Below are 19,835 nucleotides of genomic sequence, written 5' to 3' on the forward strand. Positions count from 1 at the left end.
CACCAGCACACTTTTGAAGGCAACTGCCATCCTGAGCTATGACCCACAGATGTTCCCCATCCTCCTCAAAAACAATCTGCCACAGTTTAAGTGAAAATGTGAATCAAAAGCTTGAAGTGGTAAAGCTCAAGATAGTAGGAACTGTATATATAATTTCCACACTCTCTTGTACTTTGCAATGCTTCCTCACTCAAGCTGCAGCAATTAAGATTAACTGGGTGAAAACATTTCAAAACACAGATACTGCCTCCAAGATTGATTCTTGTTGTATTATAGCAACGTTGAAAGTCCAAAGTCAGATGTTTAGAAGGCTGCCACACCCAGCGTCCTCAGTACAAAACACGCCAGGCATCTGAGTAATAGTCAGCATCTACAATTTCTGAGAGGGCTCACCAAATCAAGAATTTTCTACTTGCTGGTATATGGCCTGTGCTTAATAAGAGGCATGAAATATATCAGCCAAAAGTATGAAGCTCTATGGGTTATTTTTAACAACATGCAATTGCCCACATAATATACCCTTCTTTTAACTCCACTGAAACTCCTACACCAGCCAAGAGGGATTGTTAACTTAACAGTAATTGGAATAAACAGTTCACTGGCCTTTACTACCTCCTACAGCACTTTCAACACTCTTCCTTTGTATGAGATTAACTGATATCAAAAAAAGACAAATTAAAAGTCATGGTCATTTGGTATAAATCTGATCTCAGCATTCCTTTTTGTATTGTAATTCTATCTAAATGGGGAAGAGGGGGAGAAGAAAAACCTGCAGATGCATTTCACATACAGAACTCACTCTCATCTGAAGTCTGTTTTCAGTGGTGCCCGATTTAGAAAGTACTGCCTGCCAGTTTTGAAAATCCCTAGATTAAGCTAGAAACTAATGAATCCACTCAGAAAACACTCCAGCCTCACTGCAGCCCCCAGGCAATTCCAAACAGCTTGTCCAGCTTCAGGTTTTATTTGTTTTGTACAGGGTAAAACAAATGTATCCGTTGTTGCCTTGATTTAGCTCACCTTCTGTATTTTCCTTTTCCTGAATAAAGGCAGCCATCTAACGGATAGGAATACTGCCTGCAGCTTATTACCCATCTGATATAAAATACCTGAATACAGTGAAAGCTACTCATGAGAATAACACAAGGGACTTCCCCAGGCAGATACAACCTACCTCACTGCACATTGGAAACTTACTCTTAAAGCAGCTTAACTTTGTTTTCAACATTGTAAACCTCATTTTACCAGGTTAGGAACTAGAAAAGGAAAGACAACTAAGCCCTGAAAACCTTTTGAAGACAGTAAGCGATTGCCCAGGCACAGAGCAAACAGGATCTGCAGGAGATGTTTAAAGAGTCTTCCAGGAAAGAGGGAACAGAAAGTAAAATGGAAATGCAGAGACTGTCATTATGCCAAATGAACAGTTGTGTGCTTAAAGGAAGGTGCCCGAACACCATTTTCTACTAGGAGGATAAGACTAGCCAGAGACCAAGCTGTACCTACTACCCTGGTCACAGCCACCAGTATGAGGACAATGCATGCTGAATATGGGAATGTTCCAGGGTTAGGGAGACCACAGTAAGTAGCCAACACCTGAACTGATATCAGATCATATGCACAGAATCACAGAATCCTAGAATATCTCAAGTTGGAAGGACCCACAAGGATCATGCTGATTCTCTTTCAGAGTCTGGCTGCTCTAATCTAGGAACAGCATTAATTTTTAATGATACATTTTCAAAAGCCTGCTGATGCAAACATCCAACAGGCACCTACATGCTGTTGCCAATATGCATATAAAATACAGATTAGATTCACTAAAAAATTATTTTGAAGGTAACATCCTTAGTTGCCTAGAGGAAGGTTCCAACAAATTCCTAAGTCTGGTGGTCCCATTTCAGGGCTTTAGAAGATGACTAGCGGCTCTTCTTTTATGGGCAAAACCACAAAGCATAAACATACTAGAAACAGTAAGTTCTGACTTCTTTCTTTTTAAAAAAGCAAGCTTAAATCATAAATATAAGTGCCTGCAATCCCTTATAAGAGAGAAGCAGCCAGATTAGAGCAACATCTCTCACAAGACTGAGGTGTCGAAATACCAATCACAAGTCAGTTTTCTAGATGCAGGCAATGCTCAGTTTTCTGCTTTAGTTTTAGTCAGCTTGATTTAAAGGCTGGCATTAAAACATAAAAACCACAGATATGGAGGCACCAAGTCTGTGCTCCCGACCATCCTGGGGGCTGCAGTTACAACCAAAGACCACTACTTTGTCTTAGGCACCACCAGCTCTACCTTATTTCACACTAGAAGCAAGCCTACCAAACAAGAGGAACTTGAACTATGGAGTGTTTCCTTGTCAAAGTCCTGAATTTGTAGCAAACACATTTAAAAGAAGTGACCACAGGAAGATTTTTTACTATCATGAACAGGCCTGTGGTTCACATTCAGGTATGTGACAATACAAGCAGAGCTCACGTGAAGTTACAGAGCAACTCTCTATAATCTGGAAGGGGGCTAAATCCTGTTCCCAGGAAAATCGATCCCTATTGCTGCTGTTAAGAACTGCATTTAAGCTTTCTGTCCATGCATACAGGAACAGAATTTGGCTGAGAATCAAAGTTCTTCCTCCTATGTCTCTAGTTTTCGGTCCAACCTGAAAACTAAGTCAGACATTAAATAATTCATGTTCATTAAAACAATGCACGTCAGCAGCTTATGCAATTGAAGGAATTGGAAAGACTACATACTCTTCTTGAAGCTTTTGGATGGGGGGTGAGGCTGAAATCCTCCTGCTGGAAGCCCATAGTTGCTCATACGCTGCACAAGGCTGGCTACATTGCCAGATTTCTCCCTCCTGACTGGTACGGCATCATCCTTTGGCTCTACATCCTTCTTAACTTCCTGAAACAAGAGATTTAGAAGACCAAGTGAATTACTCAAGAGGTCAGTGCTTTTACACAGGCAGATTTATGCAGACTAATGGATTTCAGGTACGTACCATTTGGTGTATAATGACGTACTATACTCAAAAATCATGGCATCCTACAACCAAACATACTAAAGGCCTTAATAAACTTGACCCTTCCATACAATTGTGTTAGTAAACAGGTAAGCTGATGCGCTGAGAAAATTCAGAAACAGGAGCAGTATTTTAGCCATCTACTCCAACCCTAAGAAAAATTGCTTTAGAGCCCAGAAGTCCCATATTACAACTTGTAATTAACAGCTCACATTTGAAAATATTTTTAAATCCAAAAACATTACTTCAATGACAGACCTATAGGGTAGGGCACTAAATATTTTCATACGTAAAACTGTATTAGGTGATCATCTCTGCCTCTGAAAGCTCCAAAGGTTGTTTAGCAAAAGACGCAAAAGTACTGCTGAAAGACCAGTGGAAAAGAAAGTGAGATACAAGAAACAAGAGTGGGAAAAGTGAGGGCAAAGGTGTAGGAGGAAAAGTAACAAAGACATTTTTCTGATCATTGTCTCCCACCTTCCAGTCTTCCTAAAATAAGGTGTTAACATTGGAATTGAATGTACCAATCAAGACTAAAAAGCCTATAAACAAGAAAGCATCAGCTTTTGACAGAAAAGACCATGTGTGCAGCAGTCACTCTACTGCATCAGCTCCTTAATAGAGATTCCACCGGAGAACAGACACTCTGAAAGAAGGAAATAGTCACTTTGCACAAGAAGAAACCCATTAAGTCAGATCAATGGTCCATCTAGTGCAGAACACAGCTCTGAGCAGCTGCAATCCCAGACACTCTCTAGAGAGCTACCCTGCAACCCAGATTCTCCAGATTCCCAGAGCACCCGTAAGGGTTTCCTATCAGGGAGATACACCCCCTCCACTCTTCCCTTCAGGTCTGCGGATGAAGCTGTCTAATCCCTTTCTGCATCCACGGTCCCCTCTGCCTCCACAGTCTCCTTGTGGATAGACACAAGATAATCGCTCTCTGCTCTGTGAAGAAGCTCCCCTCTATCATCTAAAGCAGATGACACCTTATTAATCCCAGTGTGTGCTCCCCACCGCTGCATTTATTTTATCACTACCTCCACAGCTGTGTAAACTGTGATTGTGTCTCCCCTTGGCTTTATCCTCTCAAATGAGGAGTCCCAGCCTTGTCAGCACCCCATCTCACCAGGCAGCTGTTCCACCCCCTGACCATCTCTAGCCACCTGTCCCCATCCTGGTCTCAGTGGATCTGAGGACACCTGGCATCCTGCCAGTGTTTGGGGGTGCTACTGCACCTGGAGCTGAGGAGTTTGGAGAACTGAAAGAGACAATACCAGATATTCATGTGCTGATGCTCAGCTCGCAACAGGCAGTTCCATGTAGGCATAAGGATTAAGTTTTCTTACACACAGTACTTGGCATTTACTTACCTTGCTTAGCTCACTGCCATCAGCATGACATTGAACTATCTAAGAATTTAAGAGCACTCACAAAATGGGAGCATCTGCTGTTAAATCCCCTCTCCAGATGACTGGAGATGCTGAACAAAGCCAGGGTCACAACCAGCTCCTGGGGCATCCCATCACCAGCTCTCCTCTACCCTGACAAGTCACTGCTAAGTCCTTAGCTTCTTATTCTTTAAGCATCTTCGAAACCATAAAATATTTTTCCGTTTAGTCTCATAGCAACTTCATTCTTTCAGTAACTTGATGGAGAACTTCATCAAAAACTTTCTGAAAACCCAAGTGTGTTACATTCATTGAATCTCATGCACCTGCATGAGCTTAGCAAGACCCTCAAAGCTGTCTGCTTTCCTACCACTGCAGCATTACAATGTCTTGAGCAATGCAAACACCCATAAGTACCTGGCATAAGTACTTTTTGTGATCAACTTCAGAACAATTCTTGCATCCACCAGCAGCAGCCACTGGTTCACAAGTCCACTAGTTACTGCAGCTGTAGCTGCAATAAGTATGTAATATTTGAAAACAAGATTGGCAATGAATACATGTACGCTTACTAACATCATGTGAACTCTTAAACATGAGCTTTAAGGCAACAAAACCCATGCATTGATGAAACACCAAAAATACAAGAAACATTTCACCAGGACCTATCTAGCGCTTTCTGGAACATTAAACCCCAGGTTCCTTAGTGCAGCTGTCCAGCTGGAAAATTCAGCAGGTTTGGTAATCTACTGATGCTTTCAAACACACTACAAACCTCAAGTCAAACAGTCCAAAGTACCTTCCTATTTCCCAAAAGGAGCAGAGCAAGTAGAACAAACAAGACTACAGACAGCACAAATTTTCCTCCCACTTATCTACATTAAGCAAAGAGGCTTTTCAGAAAACAGGTGAGTAGTTCCTGCTGTTAACTAGTCTTCATCCTCAGGGACTTCTGCCCTGCAGATCTTAGCTCTGCTGAGATCCCATCTTCCAAGTAAAAAAAAAAAAAAAAACCACAAAAAAAAGCCCCAAACACCAACCAAAAACCCCAAACCTCCACAATAACAGGGCATCATGTCTATCTCCCATTTCAGTAGGTATTTCAAAGACTCTGTCAGTCTTATGGTTGGTTTTTTTGGCTAATTACTTCCAAGTCTGATAAACCATAAGGAATTAAATTTGACTACGGTTGAAAAATTTGCCACCTCCAAAACACCTTTCTGACTGCATTACTGATAAGGCCATTCTGCTCAGTTGAATAACAACGGTGCTTGAAAACTTGCCTAGAGCAGTTATATCCCTGGGTTTTTAAAACTCTTTATCTTTCACTATGCAATTTATACAGCCTCCAAAAGCTTCCAGCTGCTCCAGGAATTATTGCTTCCCCATTTAATTTATTTCTCAATCATAATGCTTTCTGGTGAGGAGTCAGCTCCAGGCTCCTCCCCCAGGTCTGTATTTCACACAAGGCTTCAGAAGCAGCTGCTTCAATAACATTGGGAAAACCACAGAGATGCAAAAGGGAAATGGGGAAGACATACACAGGCAGTTGGGTCAAAAACGTAACACCTCCCTCTTCTGGGTGTGTGTGTGTGTGTTTTGTTTTTTGTTTTTTTGGTTTTTTTTTTTTAATTTATTAGAAGAAAAACAAAACAACAAAAAAAAAAAAACCACACACACCACTTCCAAATGCTAGAACACATTGTAAGGTAAGCATCACCTGTATCAATAATTTGAAGTAAACAGACAATACACTTTTCAGTCCAGCAGTAATGTAAAAGGCAGCAAATAATTGATAGCTTACAAACAGGAAATTATCCGAGACAAAAGCAGTGACCACCACAAAAGAGCAAATACCCAAAAAGGAAACAAGGAATGCTTGAGCGACTTCTTTGCCAGGCTTCAGTCAGTACTTGAAGTGGTGATAGTAAGGAAATACTCAAAAAGTCTAACTCAAGACTAGCAATAGCAAATTTTAACAGAAAGTACAGTGGAATTAGACTTATAAAAATAAGATCTGAAATAATTCCATGAGCAAACATTATGTGAAGAAAATCTTGCAGTCATATTCAAAGGCTGAAGATTTATTGATGAAGAATTTCATCAGCAGAAACCAGGAAGAGTAACTGGACACTAGGACGGACTGGTACCACCAGACCTTCCTAATACAGCTAAGATATTAAAGCTGAACACTTCACAGTTAAGAGAAATTTTCCTAACCTAAGGCATACAAAAGGAAGGAGGATGCAAAGAAAAGATCAAGGTGACTACGGGATAAAACCAGGAGCAGAGAGTGCAAATCAATCAGATTTACAGTGAACAGACATGAGTAACGGACTGATACCAGCCGTGTTTAAATCAGTCAACAGCAACATTTTACTTCATGTATCAGAAAGCATGCTGTGACCATAGCATGACGTGAAGCTGTTCTGCAACAAGCAGAGGAAAAATAACCACAGAAGAGTCTACTGCTACAGCAACTAGTGATAAATCTAATTTTGACAAAAAAATACAGAAGAAGGGGTTAGATAAATCTTGACAAATTTTGACAGAAAACTACAGGAGGAGGCATGGATAAGCCAGCAACTGCTTTTCCCATATTTAACCTACTACCCTTTAGAACATCCTTGTAAAGCAAGCACTATTGGGTGGGTGGGGATTTTTTCCTTCTTGTTAAAAGAGGAACTGCAGCATTAATTATCCTTCTTCAGGGCATTAAAAAACACATTAAAACCAAACCAAGTTAAAGCAAATTCAGGAATCTCTGGTCTCTACAACCACATATGTTCCACTACATTGTAAACCTGTATTTCACATCAGCCTGCTAACAGTAGGAAGCTGCTCTAAGATTCATTTTCAAAAGCACACATCAGGATACTCTGACATATGCATCCATCACCACCACCGGCAATTCCACCTTCAGCATCATCATTACAACTCTCTGAACTTTTGGACGCGTTAAGATTTTACAAATTTCCAAGCAAAATACAGATCGGTTTGAATCTCTGAAAATTTCCACTAATCAATGCAAACATTAATGCATGCCCCGTTAATAACATTAATAAGAGTCCGCAATTAATGTTAAATGTTAATAAGAATCTGCAATTCTTACATCTCTGCCCAAACAGCTAGCCTGAATTTCAGCAGATGGAAAATGACACTGCCCCCAGGCCTCATCTCCCAGGTACCGCTATAACCAACATGAACATGCCCAAGACTCCTATTTACTGGCTTGACAGCAAGTAAGGCGTTTTTCTTAGGTATTGTTTTTTAAGTCAGCCTCACATATCCAAACTATCAGAGAGTCTGTGCTGTGACAATACCAACAACAAACATCCAGGACACTTCAGCTTGTTCTGAGATGAGGCCACCACCAGCTGTCAGCCAGCAAAAACTAAATGAAAACCTGACATTAACCACAGCTGTTTTAATATTTTTATTATGCCAGTCTACTGCAGTTCAAGGCTTGTCAGTGTTCCCATTAGCAACACAGATTCTATGCATTTATGACTTGGCAGTAGAAGGTCAATACAGACTGTCTCTTGGCATAAAACACTCTCAACTGGGAAGTAACCACCCACTCTTTCTGTTGCAGACAACAGCACTAGTCATATACGTTTGAAGTTTTCATAATCTCAACTAAACACATATTTCACGACACAAAATTTGCCAAAATCATTACAGGTTAATATGCAAAAATGCATACAAATCTAACTCAACAGGTAAAAAAAGACTGGGGTGATCTTAAGGGGCTACTGTTTTAATTGCACCTGTCACAATTTAACGATTCCTCCAGGAAATTTATATGTAACATCTCAAAACCATTTAGGTACAGCAACATGTGAAACAAGACTTCTTCTCTATACACAGACAAAAAAAATCTAACACATTAATTTAATCTATAGCCTCATGATGCCTATTAAACACATAAGCAGGCAGTTCTGACCTACTTTTTAAGCAAGCAAGCAGCCTTCCCACCACCAGCTGCTTGCCTACACATCACTCCAGTGGGGACAGCAGGATCCTCCCCGCTTCCCTTGCCAGAAGCAAAGAGCATTAAAATCAGCAGGGCGCTGGAGATAAAGCAGGTCAGATCATCTAAAAGGACACTAGGAATAGATGATTGTATACATGAAGTCTATTCCTGAATTACAGGGCACAGAGAAGTTCATTATCCAGTAAACCTAAATCCTTAGCTAGATTCTTCAAACATAAAAATATTAAGACTTTAGCTGCCCACCTCCTTCTATTTAAGTCATACCCAAAACAATTATCATTAGACTTTTAACATTATTTCCACTGTAAACTATGAAACATCAGCTTATACCAAAGCAATCTGTGTTTCTGTTATTGGCTGAGTACATTTTAAACCAAGATCTCAAGCAGCAGAAAATGGTCTTGATCTCTGAAGAGGCTGAGATGAATACACAAAGGTAAATGTCTGAGCCTTCATATAGAATTATCTCATCTCTTTTCTTCCCCATCAGAGCAGCAATAACATACCCATGGACTGGTAAATGAAGTTTATTATTCACGTTTTACTGGGCAGAAAGTAAGTCAGAATTGAACTTGTCATTTATTTCAGGGGAGAGGGAGGAACTGGAAGCTTGTGATACATCTACGGGCAATAGTTTTGTTTATACAAGTTTATCTTTTCCCCTCACAGCCTGCAAAACCCCATCACTGAAAAATAACACATACATATGTGTGTGACTGTATATAAACGCATAAAAATCTGTACAGCTACATACAAATGAGATTGACAGATTATGGTTGATTAAGTGCGTTGAAACATCACGGCTCCTGGAAAACAAAAATCTTCACATAGCCAACTATTTAAGCAGCCATTACCTCTCACATTTACAGTCTTAAGTTACAGCAACACAGGCAGGTACAGGGCAGCTTTAACAGCTCCAGCCTCTTAAATCTGAGATTTCCCACGTCCTTTCGTTTTGCCAGTGTCTCCTCCTTGAATAGGAAACGTTTCCTCACCCTGAATGCAGGCACCCATAGAGGCAAAATATTTAATAAAGGCAAAGAGAGGAATATAAAAATGAATAATTTGCTATCTGCCCCATTCCTTTGCCATGAGCTAAAGAGACAGATCAAGGCTATTTTATGTACCAAAATAGCTGAGAAGCTCCTGAGCTCTTTCTCTGGAACATTCAGGAGGTCAGAGCAGGTTCCACCTCCCGACAAAAAATCTGAGCTGGGAGAGGTCACGAGATGCCCCTGACTCCCAAGAGGATTGAAAGTTATTCTTAAAACCAGAAACAAATCACTTTAAAGATGAAAGTAGTTGCCATCTGACAAATGGACAAACTTGATAACCTTTGTTTTGCAAGACAAATTACCTCCTGGGCAGTTTAACATATGTCACCAGTTGTGGGGGGTTTGGCCTAATTTATGGCCAGTGTAGGTACTATTTAACAGTAAATCACTGGGTTTATTTTTTAAGTGCTGATCCACAATCAGGCTGAACCAACAGTAGGGTGGCATCACTCCTCATCTTTTCCTCTTCCAAAACTGAAGTTGCTTCATATTCTGACTTCTGTACACCCCATTCAGGGGCATTTCTGTTCAAGACTAAATTTTAAAAAAGTTTCCAGCTGACATGAGTCCCCAGCAATTTTCACATAAACTACAGGCACATACTGCTGTGGGAGCAACTACTGCTGTAGTTCCTCAACACAGCACACCACTCACTCAAAGGCCATTATCAACTGAGCATGGCTTTAGAAATTTGCCTAAATGTTTCTTGTAAGTTTTACACAGAGCTATCCATTTTACAGCTAAAGTTTTTGCATGCTTCAAACATGAGAGTACAGAAAGCAAGGATGCAGAGCCCCTGGTAGATAAACTTCTCAGCCATCAAGCGATGCCAGAAAATATGTGCAGACTCCCTGTGCATAGCAGAGTTTCATAAATGGTTGGGTAAGTATTTTCATATGATTGAATTATTAATATTTGTGCCTGCTTCAGATTCAGATCACAATTTCTAACCTTTTCCCCTCAAGATTAAAATATAATTAGCTGCAGAAGTGACTCAAGCCAGGCTCACACTTCTCCCATTTGCAGACAGAACCCCAGTGTTTCCTTCTATTAAATCACACCCACATCACATTACCCAGCATGAAGTTTAACAAGTTACCAATATTTTTCCATGTGTTATAATTATGCTAAATGTAGATCATATAATCATACTATCATACTGCCTCCCTGTAAGGAAGAAAGGCATAATCAGTCAGGCAAGGTATCACTTTATCACAATACATAACACATGGAATAAGCAGGATCCCTGGGAAGCGTAAAAAAAAAAAAAAAAAAATACCAAGTCACTTCAGACTTACAGACTAAAACTTGAGCCACTGAATAAATGTAATATTTGAAGGTGAAGAACAGGCAAACAATCAGACTTTCCTAAATAAGGAAAACTCACCTCTAAAGAGGGAATGTAGAAGCAGGCTTGGAATTCCAGATTTTTATACAGATTTTAATATATGTAAACAAAATTATACATACATATCTATAATTGCTTTTTATTGTGGAGAACTGGATACCTGTAAAGCTTATGCCAAACAAGTGTCAAAACAGATTCTGATCTGAGGTCTTGTTAATATTTCAAAAATACAAGGGACCTAAAAACACTGAATGTCTTGGCATCCTAAGAAGCTTTTGCTGATGTTAAAAAGACTCCTTCCATCTGTTTTCAAGAAGCACCAAAGCCCAGATGCAGAAAAGGACAGCAGTCACATCACCAGGCCTACCAAGAGTGGAGCAAAGCATTCTATATCAACAGGGGTAGCTAAAGGAAGCACAGATGTTTACATCAATGTTTCCCAACCACTTAATTAAGAAAAGAGGTTAGTCTTAAAATACTTCTAAAAATAATATCTAAATAATATTTTATCATGCTGCTACATTCACAGGCAGATAAGAACATCTTAAAATGTTAATTGCATTTCTTTTCTATTCTACTTGCTTATACATATGAAAATTTAATTATCTTTCTTGTAATTGTTTTACAGACTAGCAGTTAACGTCCTATCAACCACCAGTACAAAATAGTGCTTTAGATCAATGAAACCAAGAATCACAAGTAGCAGAGCACAAGACAGATCCAGCTCCTGCAGCACTGTGTTTTATCAGGTTTTCCCCACACAGAAGTCAGAAAGACACATTTCTCCCAGTTAAATGCCTCTACTACTGGTCCAGAGAAATCCATGACCTGTTAACCACTACAGTTCCACTCTGATGTTTAACTCAGAACATCCCTTATTCCTTCTTCCCATCATTCTGGCTTCTCATGTTTGCTGTCATACTCTGCTTCCTTCTTCCCTACATGCCTTTTCCAGGGCACCCATCTCTATTCCCTTTAAAACCTCCAGTGCCTCACTCATGGCCACCTCTGCACAAAGGTTACAGTGAGTTAAAACATTGCCACATCTACATCCCATCACAACACTTGCCTAAGACGCTAAATCAAATGACTAAGAAATGTGCCAAATAAGGGCTAAAAATCTAAGTCTCTAAACCTCTTTTGATCTTCACTAAGATTTTAAGATTCAGTTTTACCAAAGATTCACAAGTTATCGTTAACTGAAAATGCATCTTGCTTTCTGCTCCTGTTCTGTAAGCAGGTAGGTGACAGGGCAACTGACCATCTTCATCAGTTTCTAACAGTTTGAAATCTTATTATACCAAGTCCAAAGCTAATGAGCTCACATGCATACACAAAAATTATATTTTTAGGAAGTGAAAAGTATCCAGAAAGCTCAATAAGCCTAGAAACCACTTAACACATCTAACTTTGAGACCAGCTCACCGTATTAGATAGAACCCGAAGTTCAAGGAAGGAAAACATACATTTAAAAATAAATTTAATACTGAAAACACTACAGTACAGGACAGCTAATTTCCCCCCTCCAAAATGATGACCCATCCAAAAAGAAAAATTCTCAAGTGGCACAAATGTTACAAGATCACAGGCCAGATGAGTAAGCCCCACACTAGTTTAATTTTCAAGTTCACAAGTAGATTACTTCATTCAACCTCATAAAAATAAGGCAAAAGAACAGATTTAGTAGTAACTGTGTTGGGTGTACACACATGTTGATTTATTAGACATACGGCAAACTACTAAAAATGTAGCACTGGAACACACGTCCAGAGCCTCCTAGTATGCAATAAATATTACATATTACAGTATCCAGATAACTGACCTTTTTGGTATTATTACATATGCTAATTACAGAGTACATATTTATGGCTGTATTTTAGACTTGTATATACAGTGAAGGTCTAAACTTAAAAGTAGGTTTTCTGCACCTCTGCAGTCAGGTATTGCTGCCCAAGACACTGGCAATACTTTGTGGAGTTCACCCATCTGATGGAACACACCCTGTTTACAAGCTTCCAGCCAGACAATGGTTACCTTTCTCCAGTGCTCAGAAAGGAAGTTATAAAACTATGCACAAATCAAGAGTAAAAACTAAATAAGGAAGGACTAAAGAGCAGACTGTTTCATGTGGTTAAAGGAATAACTACTTGTATATACCTGTTGCCCCTTCCAGGATAGCTTGTGCAGCAAACACCCAAACTGAGCAGCAGTGTGAGTATCCAGGAGTGTGCTGTTCCAACACAGAAACATCACAAGCTGACACGCCATTTAAAAAAGCAAAAGACACATGTACAATCAAGAAACTTGGATAATTTGAATCAGAGAGAATAATCAGCATGTTAAGCAGGTTTCACCCAAGTCATTAATCATGTTTTATCCTGCTGTCCTCAAGAACAGTAACTCCAATCCCCTTCCATACCAGTACTGCCACTGTGGCAAAAATTATGAGCTCTTTCCATTTCTCCCATGCACTTGGCAACACAGTATTTTAAGATACAGAAAATATGTTTTAAATGCTAAATATTAAAAGAAGCACCACTGTTTTCTTCATTCTGTGTTCACATCTGGCCACAAAAGAATTCACAACGCTACAGATTGTCATTCTTACAGTGAAACAACAGTTTTCAAATGTAAACTGAAACCTTCTTTACAGGTGGTATTTTTGGATCTAATAGTCCACCAAGATAAGTAACTCTATAGCTATATAACTTTCTCATGCCGTATCTTTCTAATCAGCATACCTATACTGCCTTGGAATAGGAAATAATTCACACAGCCCCAGGCAACACCGATAAGGCAACAAAATCTCAGTGTGGACATAGTGACAATAAGAAAAGACAAGCTGGCACACAGATGCCCACAAGTGGCTGTGCTCATTGCTGTCAGCAACAGGGTCTCTACGGTGCAAAGTCCAAGATCATCTTCAAACTCAAACCAACCTCAAGGCTCAGCTTTTCCCCTCTTCATGTCAGATAGTCAGAGTACAGAGGGGTCAAGGCCCAACTGATACAAACCCAAGTAGTCAATCCACTGATTCAACTGCAAAAGTCACAGAAATAAGAATAACCCATGTTGAGAACTGAATCCCAGCAAAAACTCTTATATGAATATATATCTATACATCAGTGCCACTGACTTTATCTGCTTATGTCTTCCACTGGTTTATTTAGTATCATTTTTAGAAACAATGGTTCCCCCATCATAAGCAAGGCTCAGGCAAGCCATTTATCCTGACATTCCAGTTGGAAGAAACCTGTTTCTTTGTTCATTCAAGCCAAAACAGTCGGCTAGTAGAGACCTGTCTCTCACCCCACAAGCACAGGAATCATTATCGCCATTTCCGCAAACCCCAGACACATGCCGATGGATGGGATTGGTGGGAGCAGCTCAGGCAAACCCACACGGCACCCCCTGACAACACACTGTTCAGTGGCACTACTTTCTTCATGAGCCAGAAGAAAAAAATCAGCAGAAACAACGGATGGTGCCATCACATCATCAACACGTCTTAAGAGCCCCAGCTTGAATGATCAGCTTCACTCCCCGCCAGGAGGCAAAAAGCCACCTTACACCCATGGTTTCTGTCTCATACTCAGCACTGAAAGCAAAATTACTTAATACAGCTTTCAATCTTGCACGTTAACTTTGTTTCTGAAAAACAAGAACTGTCAGCTTCAACACAAGCATCTCCTCCTTACTGACAGGGCTGCATACCTCTCCCTGGGAAGTCAACACCACCTCCAAGCCCCTCGGTCTCACCTCCCTACACTACTCACTACGACGACAGTTTCCTCAAAAGAAAAAAAGCAAATGAAAAAGCCATATAAATCGAAATACCATTTGACTGATAGGACCGATGAAGTACTGCATAGCTAATTTCCCCAAGCCTTATTTGCATGCAAACAATTTGGACAGAACACCTTGAAGAAGAGCAAACCTCAAAATTCGGGAAACAGATAAGTGTTTTATTCCATTCTATAAAGACACCCCGATTACTTCAACTTAGATGCACAATACTTATCCTATACACATTGTTTAAAAGCTTACAGTTAATCTGTTTTTTTTTTTAATTAATGTTACTACACTATTTAATTGTGCCTTGCCCAGGTTAGAATTAAGAACAACTCAGGAAAGAGTAACACTGTCTTGCTCATGAACCTTCCCAACTCCATGATTCCTGTTTAAAGTTCTGGGAGAGGTCAATTCTCTGTTTTTGAAAAGGAACTGTGGCAGAGGCTATGCTTGAAGGAGTTTTCAGCTAAAACTTCTCCCACCAGTTCACAGCACACTCGGTCCTTAATAGCATCCCACCAGCAAGAATGCAGGAAGAAGGCAGCAAAGACCCAGCCTTAAGAAGGCAGGTCAGCTATGCCAATACTATGACGTTTTCATTCAGGGAGGCTTAAGCGTGAAGCAAAGGGGGTTGGGTTTTGTTCTTTTTAAATGGACAAACACATAGACCAGGAAGCTGAACAAGGACATAACCCCTAAAAACAAATCACCCTTTTAAAAAGAAATTCTTCATGCAAGCACCATAGGTGTCTGCAGTTCCTAAGCTTCGCTGTACACTGCAGAAGATAAGCTAAGGCAGATAAGCTAAATCATACCAAAGTAATTTTATTACACAAACACCTCTAAGGCCAAGAATTTACACTTATATATTAAATCAAAACTAAAAATTATATTACAATCACAACTTTTAATTTGTGCTGTTGTTCATGTTCATTACTCCAAAACACAAAGTCTGTTTACAATATCTGATGTTAAGAACATATGGAAAACAAAGCAAGCTTACCGCTTCCAAGGACATACTTGTTTGAACACACCCAGTGTTGCAGGCTTTTTTATTTAGGGGGAGGAAGAAAAATGTCACAGCGAGCAAAGTTCATGTTAACCTGAAAAGGATCCAGGCTCAGCGCTAAAGCAAAGCAGGAGCAGGCGCACACACCTGAGCAGGCAAAAAGTCTCTAAACCAGCTCTATCACAGACACATCTTTTGCTGAGCGGACAGTTGAAGTGGTGCATATCCCAAACGTGCTTGTAAAAGTGACCAGCTTGCTCACCACAATACCCCCAAAACCTACCAGCAAACCTTTCTACCTTAACTGATGAAAGCTACTAATTAATCTATCTGCTGCTCCTCCCTCATTCAAGTTACTGCCTTGAGCTTATGATCGAACTGGTTTTACTACCACGAAAAGCCGTATTACTCACAGTATAGCTAGTCACAAAACTAAGATAGCAATAAATCACATAAAACGAGGAACTTCACTTCTTAAAAACCTTCTCAGCTACACACAGACAAAAAAAAATACACAAACTTCAAAATGAGCAGAAGGAAGAACAGCAAATCATCACTTCCGGCTTATCAACACAACTGGTTGGAGAGTGAACAGAGCTACTCAAAATAAACAAACAGCAAAATACAAACAAACAAAAAAAATCTGAACCTAAAACCAAAAAGCCTTCCACATCCCACATACCTTAACATCTCCACAAACCTCACACGTTCAGTCTAACAGTGTTACTGCACTGCTCTAACCCATACTGGAGATGAACATCTGTATGCGTATTTTAAACTGTGATGAACTCTAGGAAGGAAAAGCCACTCTCAAAGAAAACAACAAATGTCTGCTAGATTTCCACTGCTAATTCTTTTCAGGAATGTATAAAGTTGTTTATTTTGAATCGCCCATACAGGAAGAGGGAGAAAAATGGCTACAACTATGTAAGGGACAAGAACTCCTAATTCAAATATTTCACCCCCACTAAAAGTGTATACACACACAGTTTCAAACAGCAATTTCAAACCAGTTTTTGTTAAAAAAATTAGAAATTCACACACTCCAAAATCCAGCACTGCAATACAGGCATAAAATCTTAAAAGAGGGCTAGTATTAAAAAGTGAATTAATAGAAAGTACCTTCAAAAGTGGGTACTGTAATTGCTTGTACTTTTGTGTGTGTGTGTTTTTACTTACTTGTTTTCAACTATACAGTCACTGCAAGCTTCATTACCCTTGAGCTCTGGTTTCAGGACCGCTTTGGACATCCTACCCCATGACTTCCCTCCCAGCATTTACAACACCTCCTGCTCTCCATCCAACACTGTCACACTGTCACACTAGTATCTCAGGATATTTTGGGAGGCTCTATGGCGTTCCCTTTAGAGGTCCACCTGTTCTCCTTCTTTCAATGCAAAACAAAGCAAGTAGAAGTCAGCACCAAGAAATGCACCTTTTGGGACAGACCATCTCAAACTGCTACTTAACTCATTAAGTGATGAGCTTGCAGAAAATGCCCAGGTCCCAGCTGGCACTAAGTACCACCAAGCTCTGATCTTTCTTCAGTCTCACACTGTCAACAAGCAAAAAGTTTAGGTAGAAGCCAAAAAAAAAACCAATCAAAAAACTACCAGCAGATCTTATAAGGTACCAAGCATCAGCATCACATCATACTGATATGATTAATTTATAACTAACCCTACTCCACAGGAAGCTTCCATACATTCCCTTCTGTATGCAAGTATTTCGAAGTCATATAGTGCTTAGCTCACCTAATTATCTGTACAACTAATTAACACATTCGAAAACATAATGCCAGCTTCTGTTGCTGCACTTCTGACAGCAAAGGCCCAATCGCTACTACTACACAAAACAAACCGACTACCACTACATAACACTATTTTGCAATGTTTAGAAGACTTGAGGCAAATAAAAGAAGGTATCTTTTTGGTTATATTTCCTGCACAACTTTAACTACTCAAAATTAAGTTGATAGCACTTGGTCATACTTCAAACGGAAAAGACACATGTGTCAAAGCATGCAAAAGTCAAAGTATGAGGAGTGGTGTAAAATGTCAGTAAATCCTGTGTATTAGTGGAGCCCAGGAGGAGGAGGGAACATAAGGGGACTGATCTGCTTTAGCAGGGATGATACAGTCTGAATATGTGGCATCCAACACATCCAGGCGGCATGCAGTAATAATCCTCCTGTTGGTATTTTGGTTATCCCTCACACAGGCAAGAAGCAGCCGCATGTTGCCTGACAGCCAAGGACAGTTTGCAGCTGCCACCAAGGCAACAAGCTCTTTTCCTGCCCTCAGACAGGATGAAGAAGAGACAAACCAATAAAATGAGCAAAACCCAAAGCAGCTGGCATTATTCCACTCCTCACCTCCCCTCCAAAAAAATTCTCCTACAGTTGCCTGTGAAAATGAAAGGCTTCTTTTAAAAACTCAATTATCTTCTCTAAAAGCATCTAACATTTGAAAAAGAAAACGTCTGTCTTCACGTAATCTGTCATACATTTATTATGCTTTTAAGTACTTCATATACGAAGAGTCTAGGCAATTTTAGTGAATAACACATGCACCTTCAGCTTCAAATGCTAATCTTTTTCAGTTTGGCACAGACTATAATTTACCATCCAAATTCTGCATGGAAAGGTTATACCCTGACTTCAGTTCAATTCTTAGCAAACCAGCATATGTATCAGGAAAGAAAAACAACCAAACTTATCCACATGAGTTCAGGCCAGATCCCCATGTAATGCATGGAATTACACTCATAACAGAAGAATAAGAAGATCCTCTCATGAAGAAATAAATATTCAAGTCTGGTCCCAGAATTTTGCACCCAAATGCGTAAAACTTGGTGCAACCCTTGGTCCTGCCCACAGTTACATGCTCTCTCTGGTCACATGCCGACTGTCCTGACCTGGGAGATCCACCTCATACACCCAAGGTCCACCCAGTCCTCCCAGCTTAGCATCCTTCCAACTGTTTTTCCCCACTGCATCTTTCAGACCTTCAGCCTCCTTTCCCTTTTGTGTGGGTCACGAGAAGTAGCAGTATTTGTCCCTCTTCAGCATCCTCCTTGTCATTACCCCACCTAATCAACTTGCTACACTTCTCTACTCTCAACCCTACGCCACCTTACAGGAGCCCATTACTATAAAAAGCTTAGAGGACATGGAGGCCACCACCACCTGGTAGTGGTGAGCTACTGCACAAGGCAGCAAATGAGTAAATCCATTTCTCAAGGGACTTGCCTTGTTCACAGGGCCAAAGTATAACCCTGCTTCAGCTTCTGCCCACCTCCCTCCTGCAGTTCACCCACACCTTGCAAGTGTTAACATTGCACCAGGCCAAGCTGGAGCATGTAAGTTTAGTTGCTGAGGCTTAGTATTTGCAGCAGTCCGGTCATAGTAGCACTAACAACCTACTGCAGCAGCAAATGAGAACAGTTTGGAGAGGGAGGCTGAAAACCCCCACTTCTCTGCAACAGCTTTCCCAGACATAGCTTCTCAAATTATCACTACCTGTAAACTAACTTTTAAGAAATGACAATCAAATCGGTCATGAAGAAAACCATGACTTTCACTTCCCTAACAATGTTTTCCCATCATCTCATCACTGCATGACAGTCTTCCAGTCTATGCACACCATCTTCAAGAGCAAAAGTTCCCAAGATCAGCCTCCTAACCACACTCAACTCCAGCACCAAGGCAGCAAGCTATCCTGTTGTCATGAAACCAAAGACATAGTCTTCTTTCACACAACTCCCTTTCCACTTCTCAAAAGCCCCACACCTTCTAGAAAACTGACTGTCCCCTGTAATTCAGGAATCCAACCATGCCACACACATACTGAAAAGCTGTATAGTTAAAAATACCTGGAGCTGAGATGCATAAAGATTTTTCAGAATGAAAACAATTTAAACCAAAGTTTATAAAAGCCACAGCTGCAGAAGGGCAAGAAAACATCTGACCAAGTTTAGTACTTAACATAGAAACTAGCCACATCTGGCCCCTCTCCGCTGTTCAGCAGAAAGGCAGGAAAGGCAGTTTTGATGACGCAAGAACCAGAGATGAGCCGTGTCTGAACCTTTCTTTCTATATGGCACTTGAGCACCAATTATCATCACCACCATCAACACAGTAATCATCAAAAAAAACACTTAAACTGCTGTTTATACAGGACCCAAACCAGATTCTGAACTAAAATACAAACAACTTAAAAATA

At 40.2% G+C, this 19,835-nt stretch overlaps 1 protein-coding gene across 2 annotated transcripts in view; it reads right to left on the reverse strand.

Annotated features, from left to right (window-relative positions):
• Positions 1–19,835, reverse strand: part of LOC119150078 (CD2 associated protein) — an 89,587-nt gene that overhangs the window by 44,872 nt on the left and 24,880 nt on the right. For both annotated transcript variants that reach the window (XR_005104931.1, XM_037392256.1), the window contains exon 3: positions 2,749–2,902. Coding sequence is in view for 1 of the 2 variants with exons in the window: in XM_037392256.1 (XP_037248153.1) it covers positions 2,749–2,902 (154 nt within the window). In the remaining variant the exon portion in view is untranslated. The remainder of the gene's footprint in view (positions 1–2,748; positions 2,903–19,835) is intronic.

The sequence above is a fragment of the Falco rusticolus genome, chromosome 6 (assembly GCF_015220075.1).
Source record: "Falco rusticolus isolate bFalRus1 chromosome 6, bFalRus1.pri, whole genome shotgun sequence".
Classification (NCBI taxonomy): domain Eukaryota; kingdom Metazoa; phylum Chordata; class Aves; order Falconiformes; family Falconidae; genus Falco; species Falco rusticolus.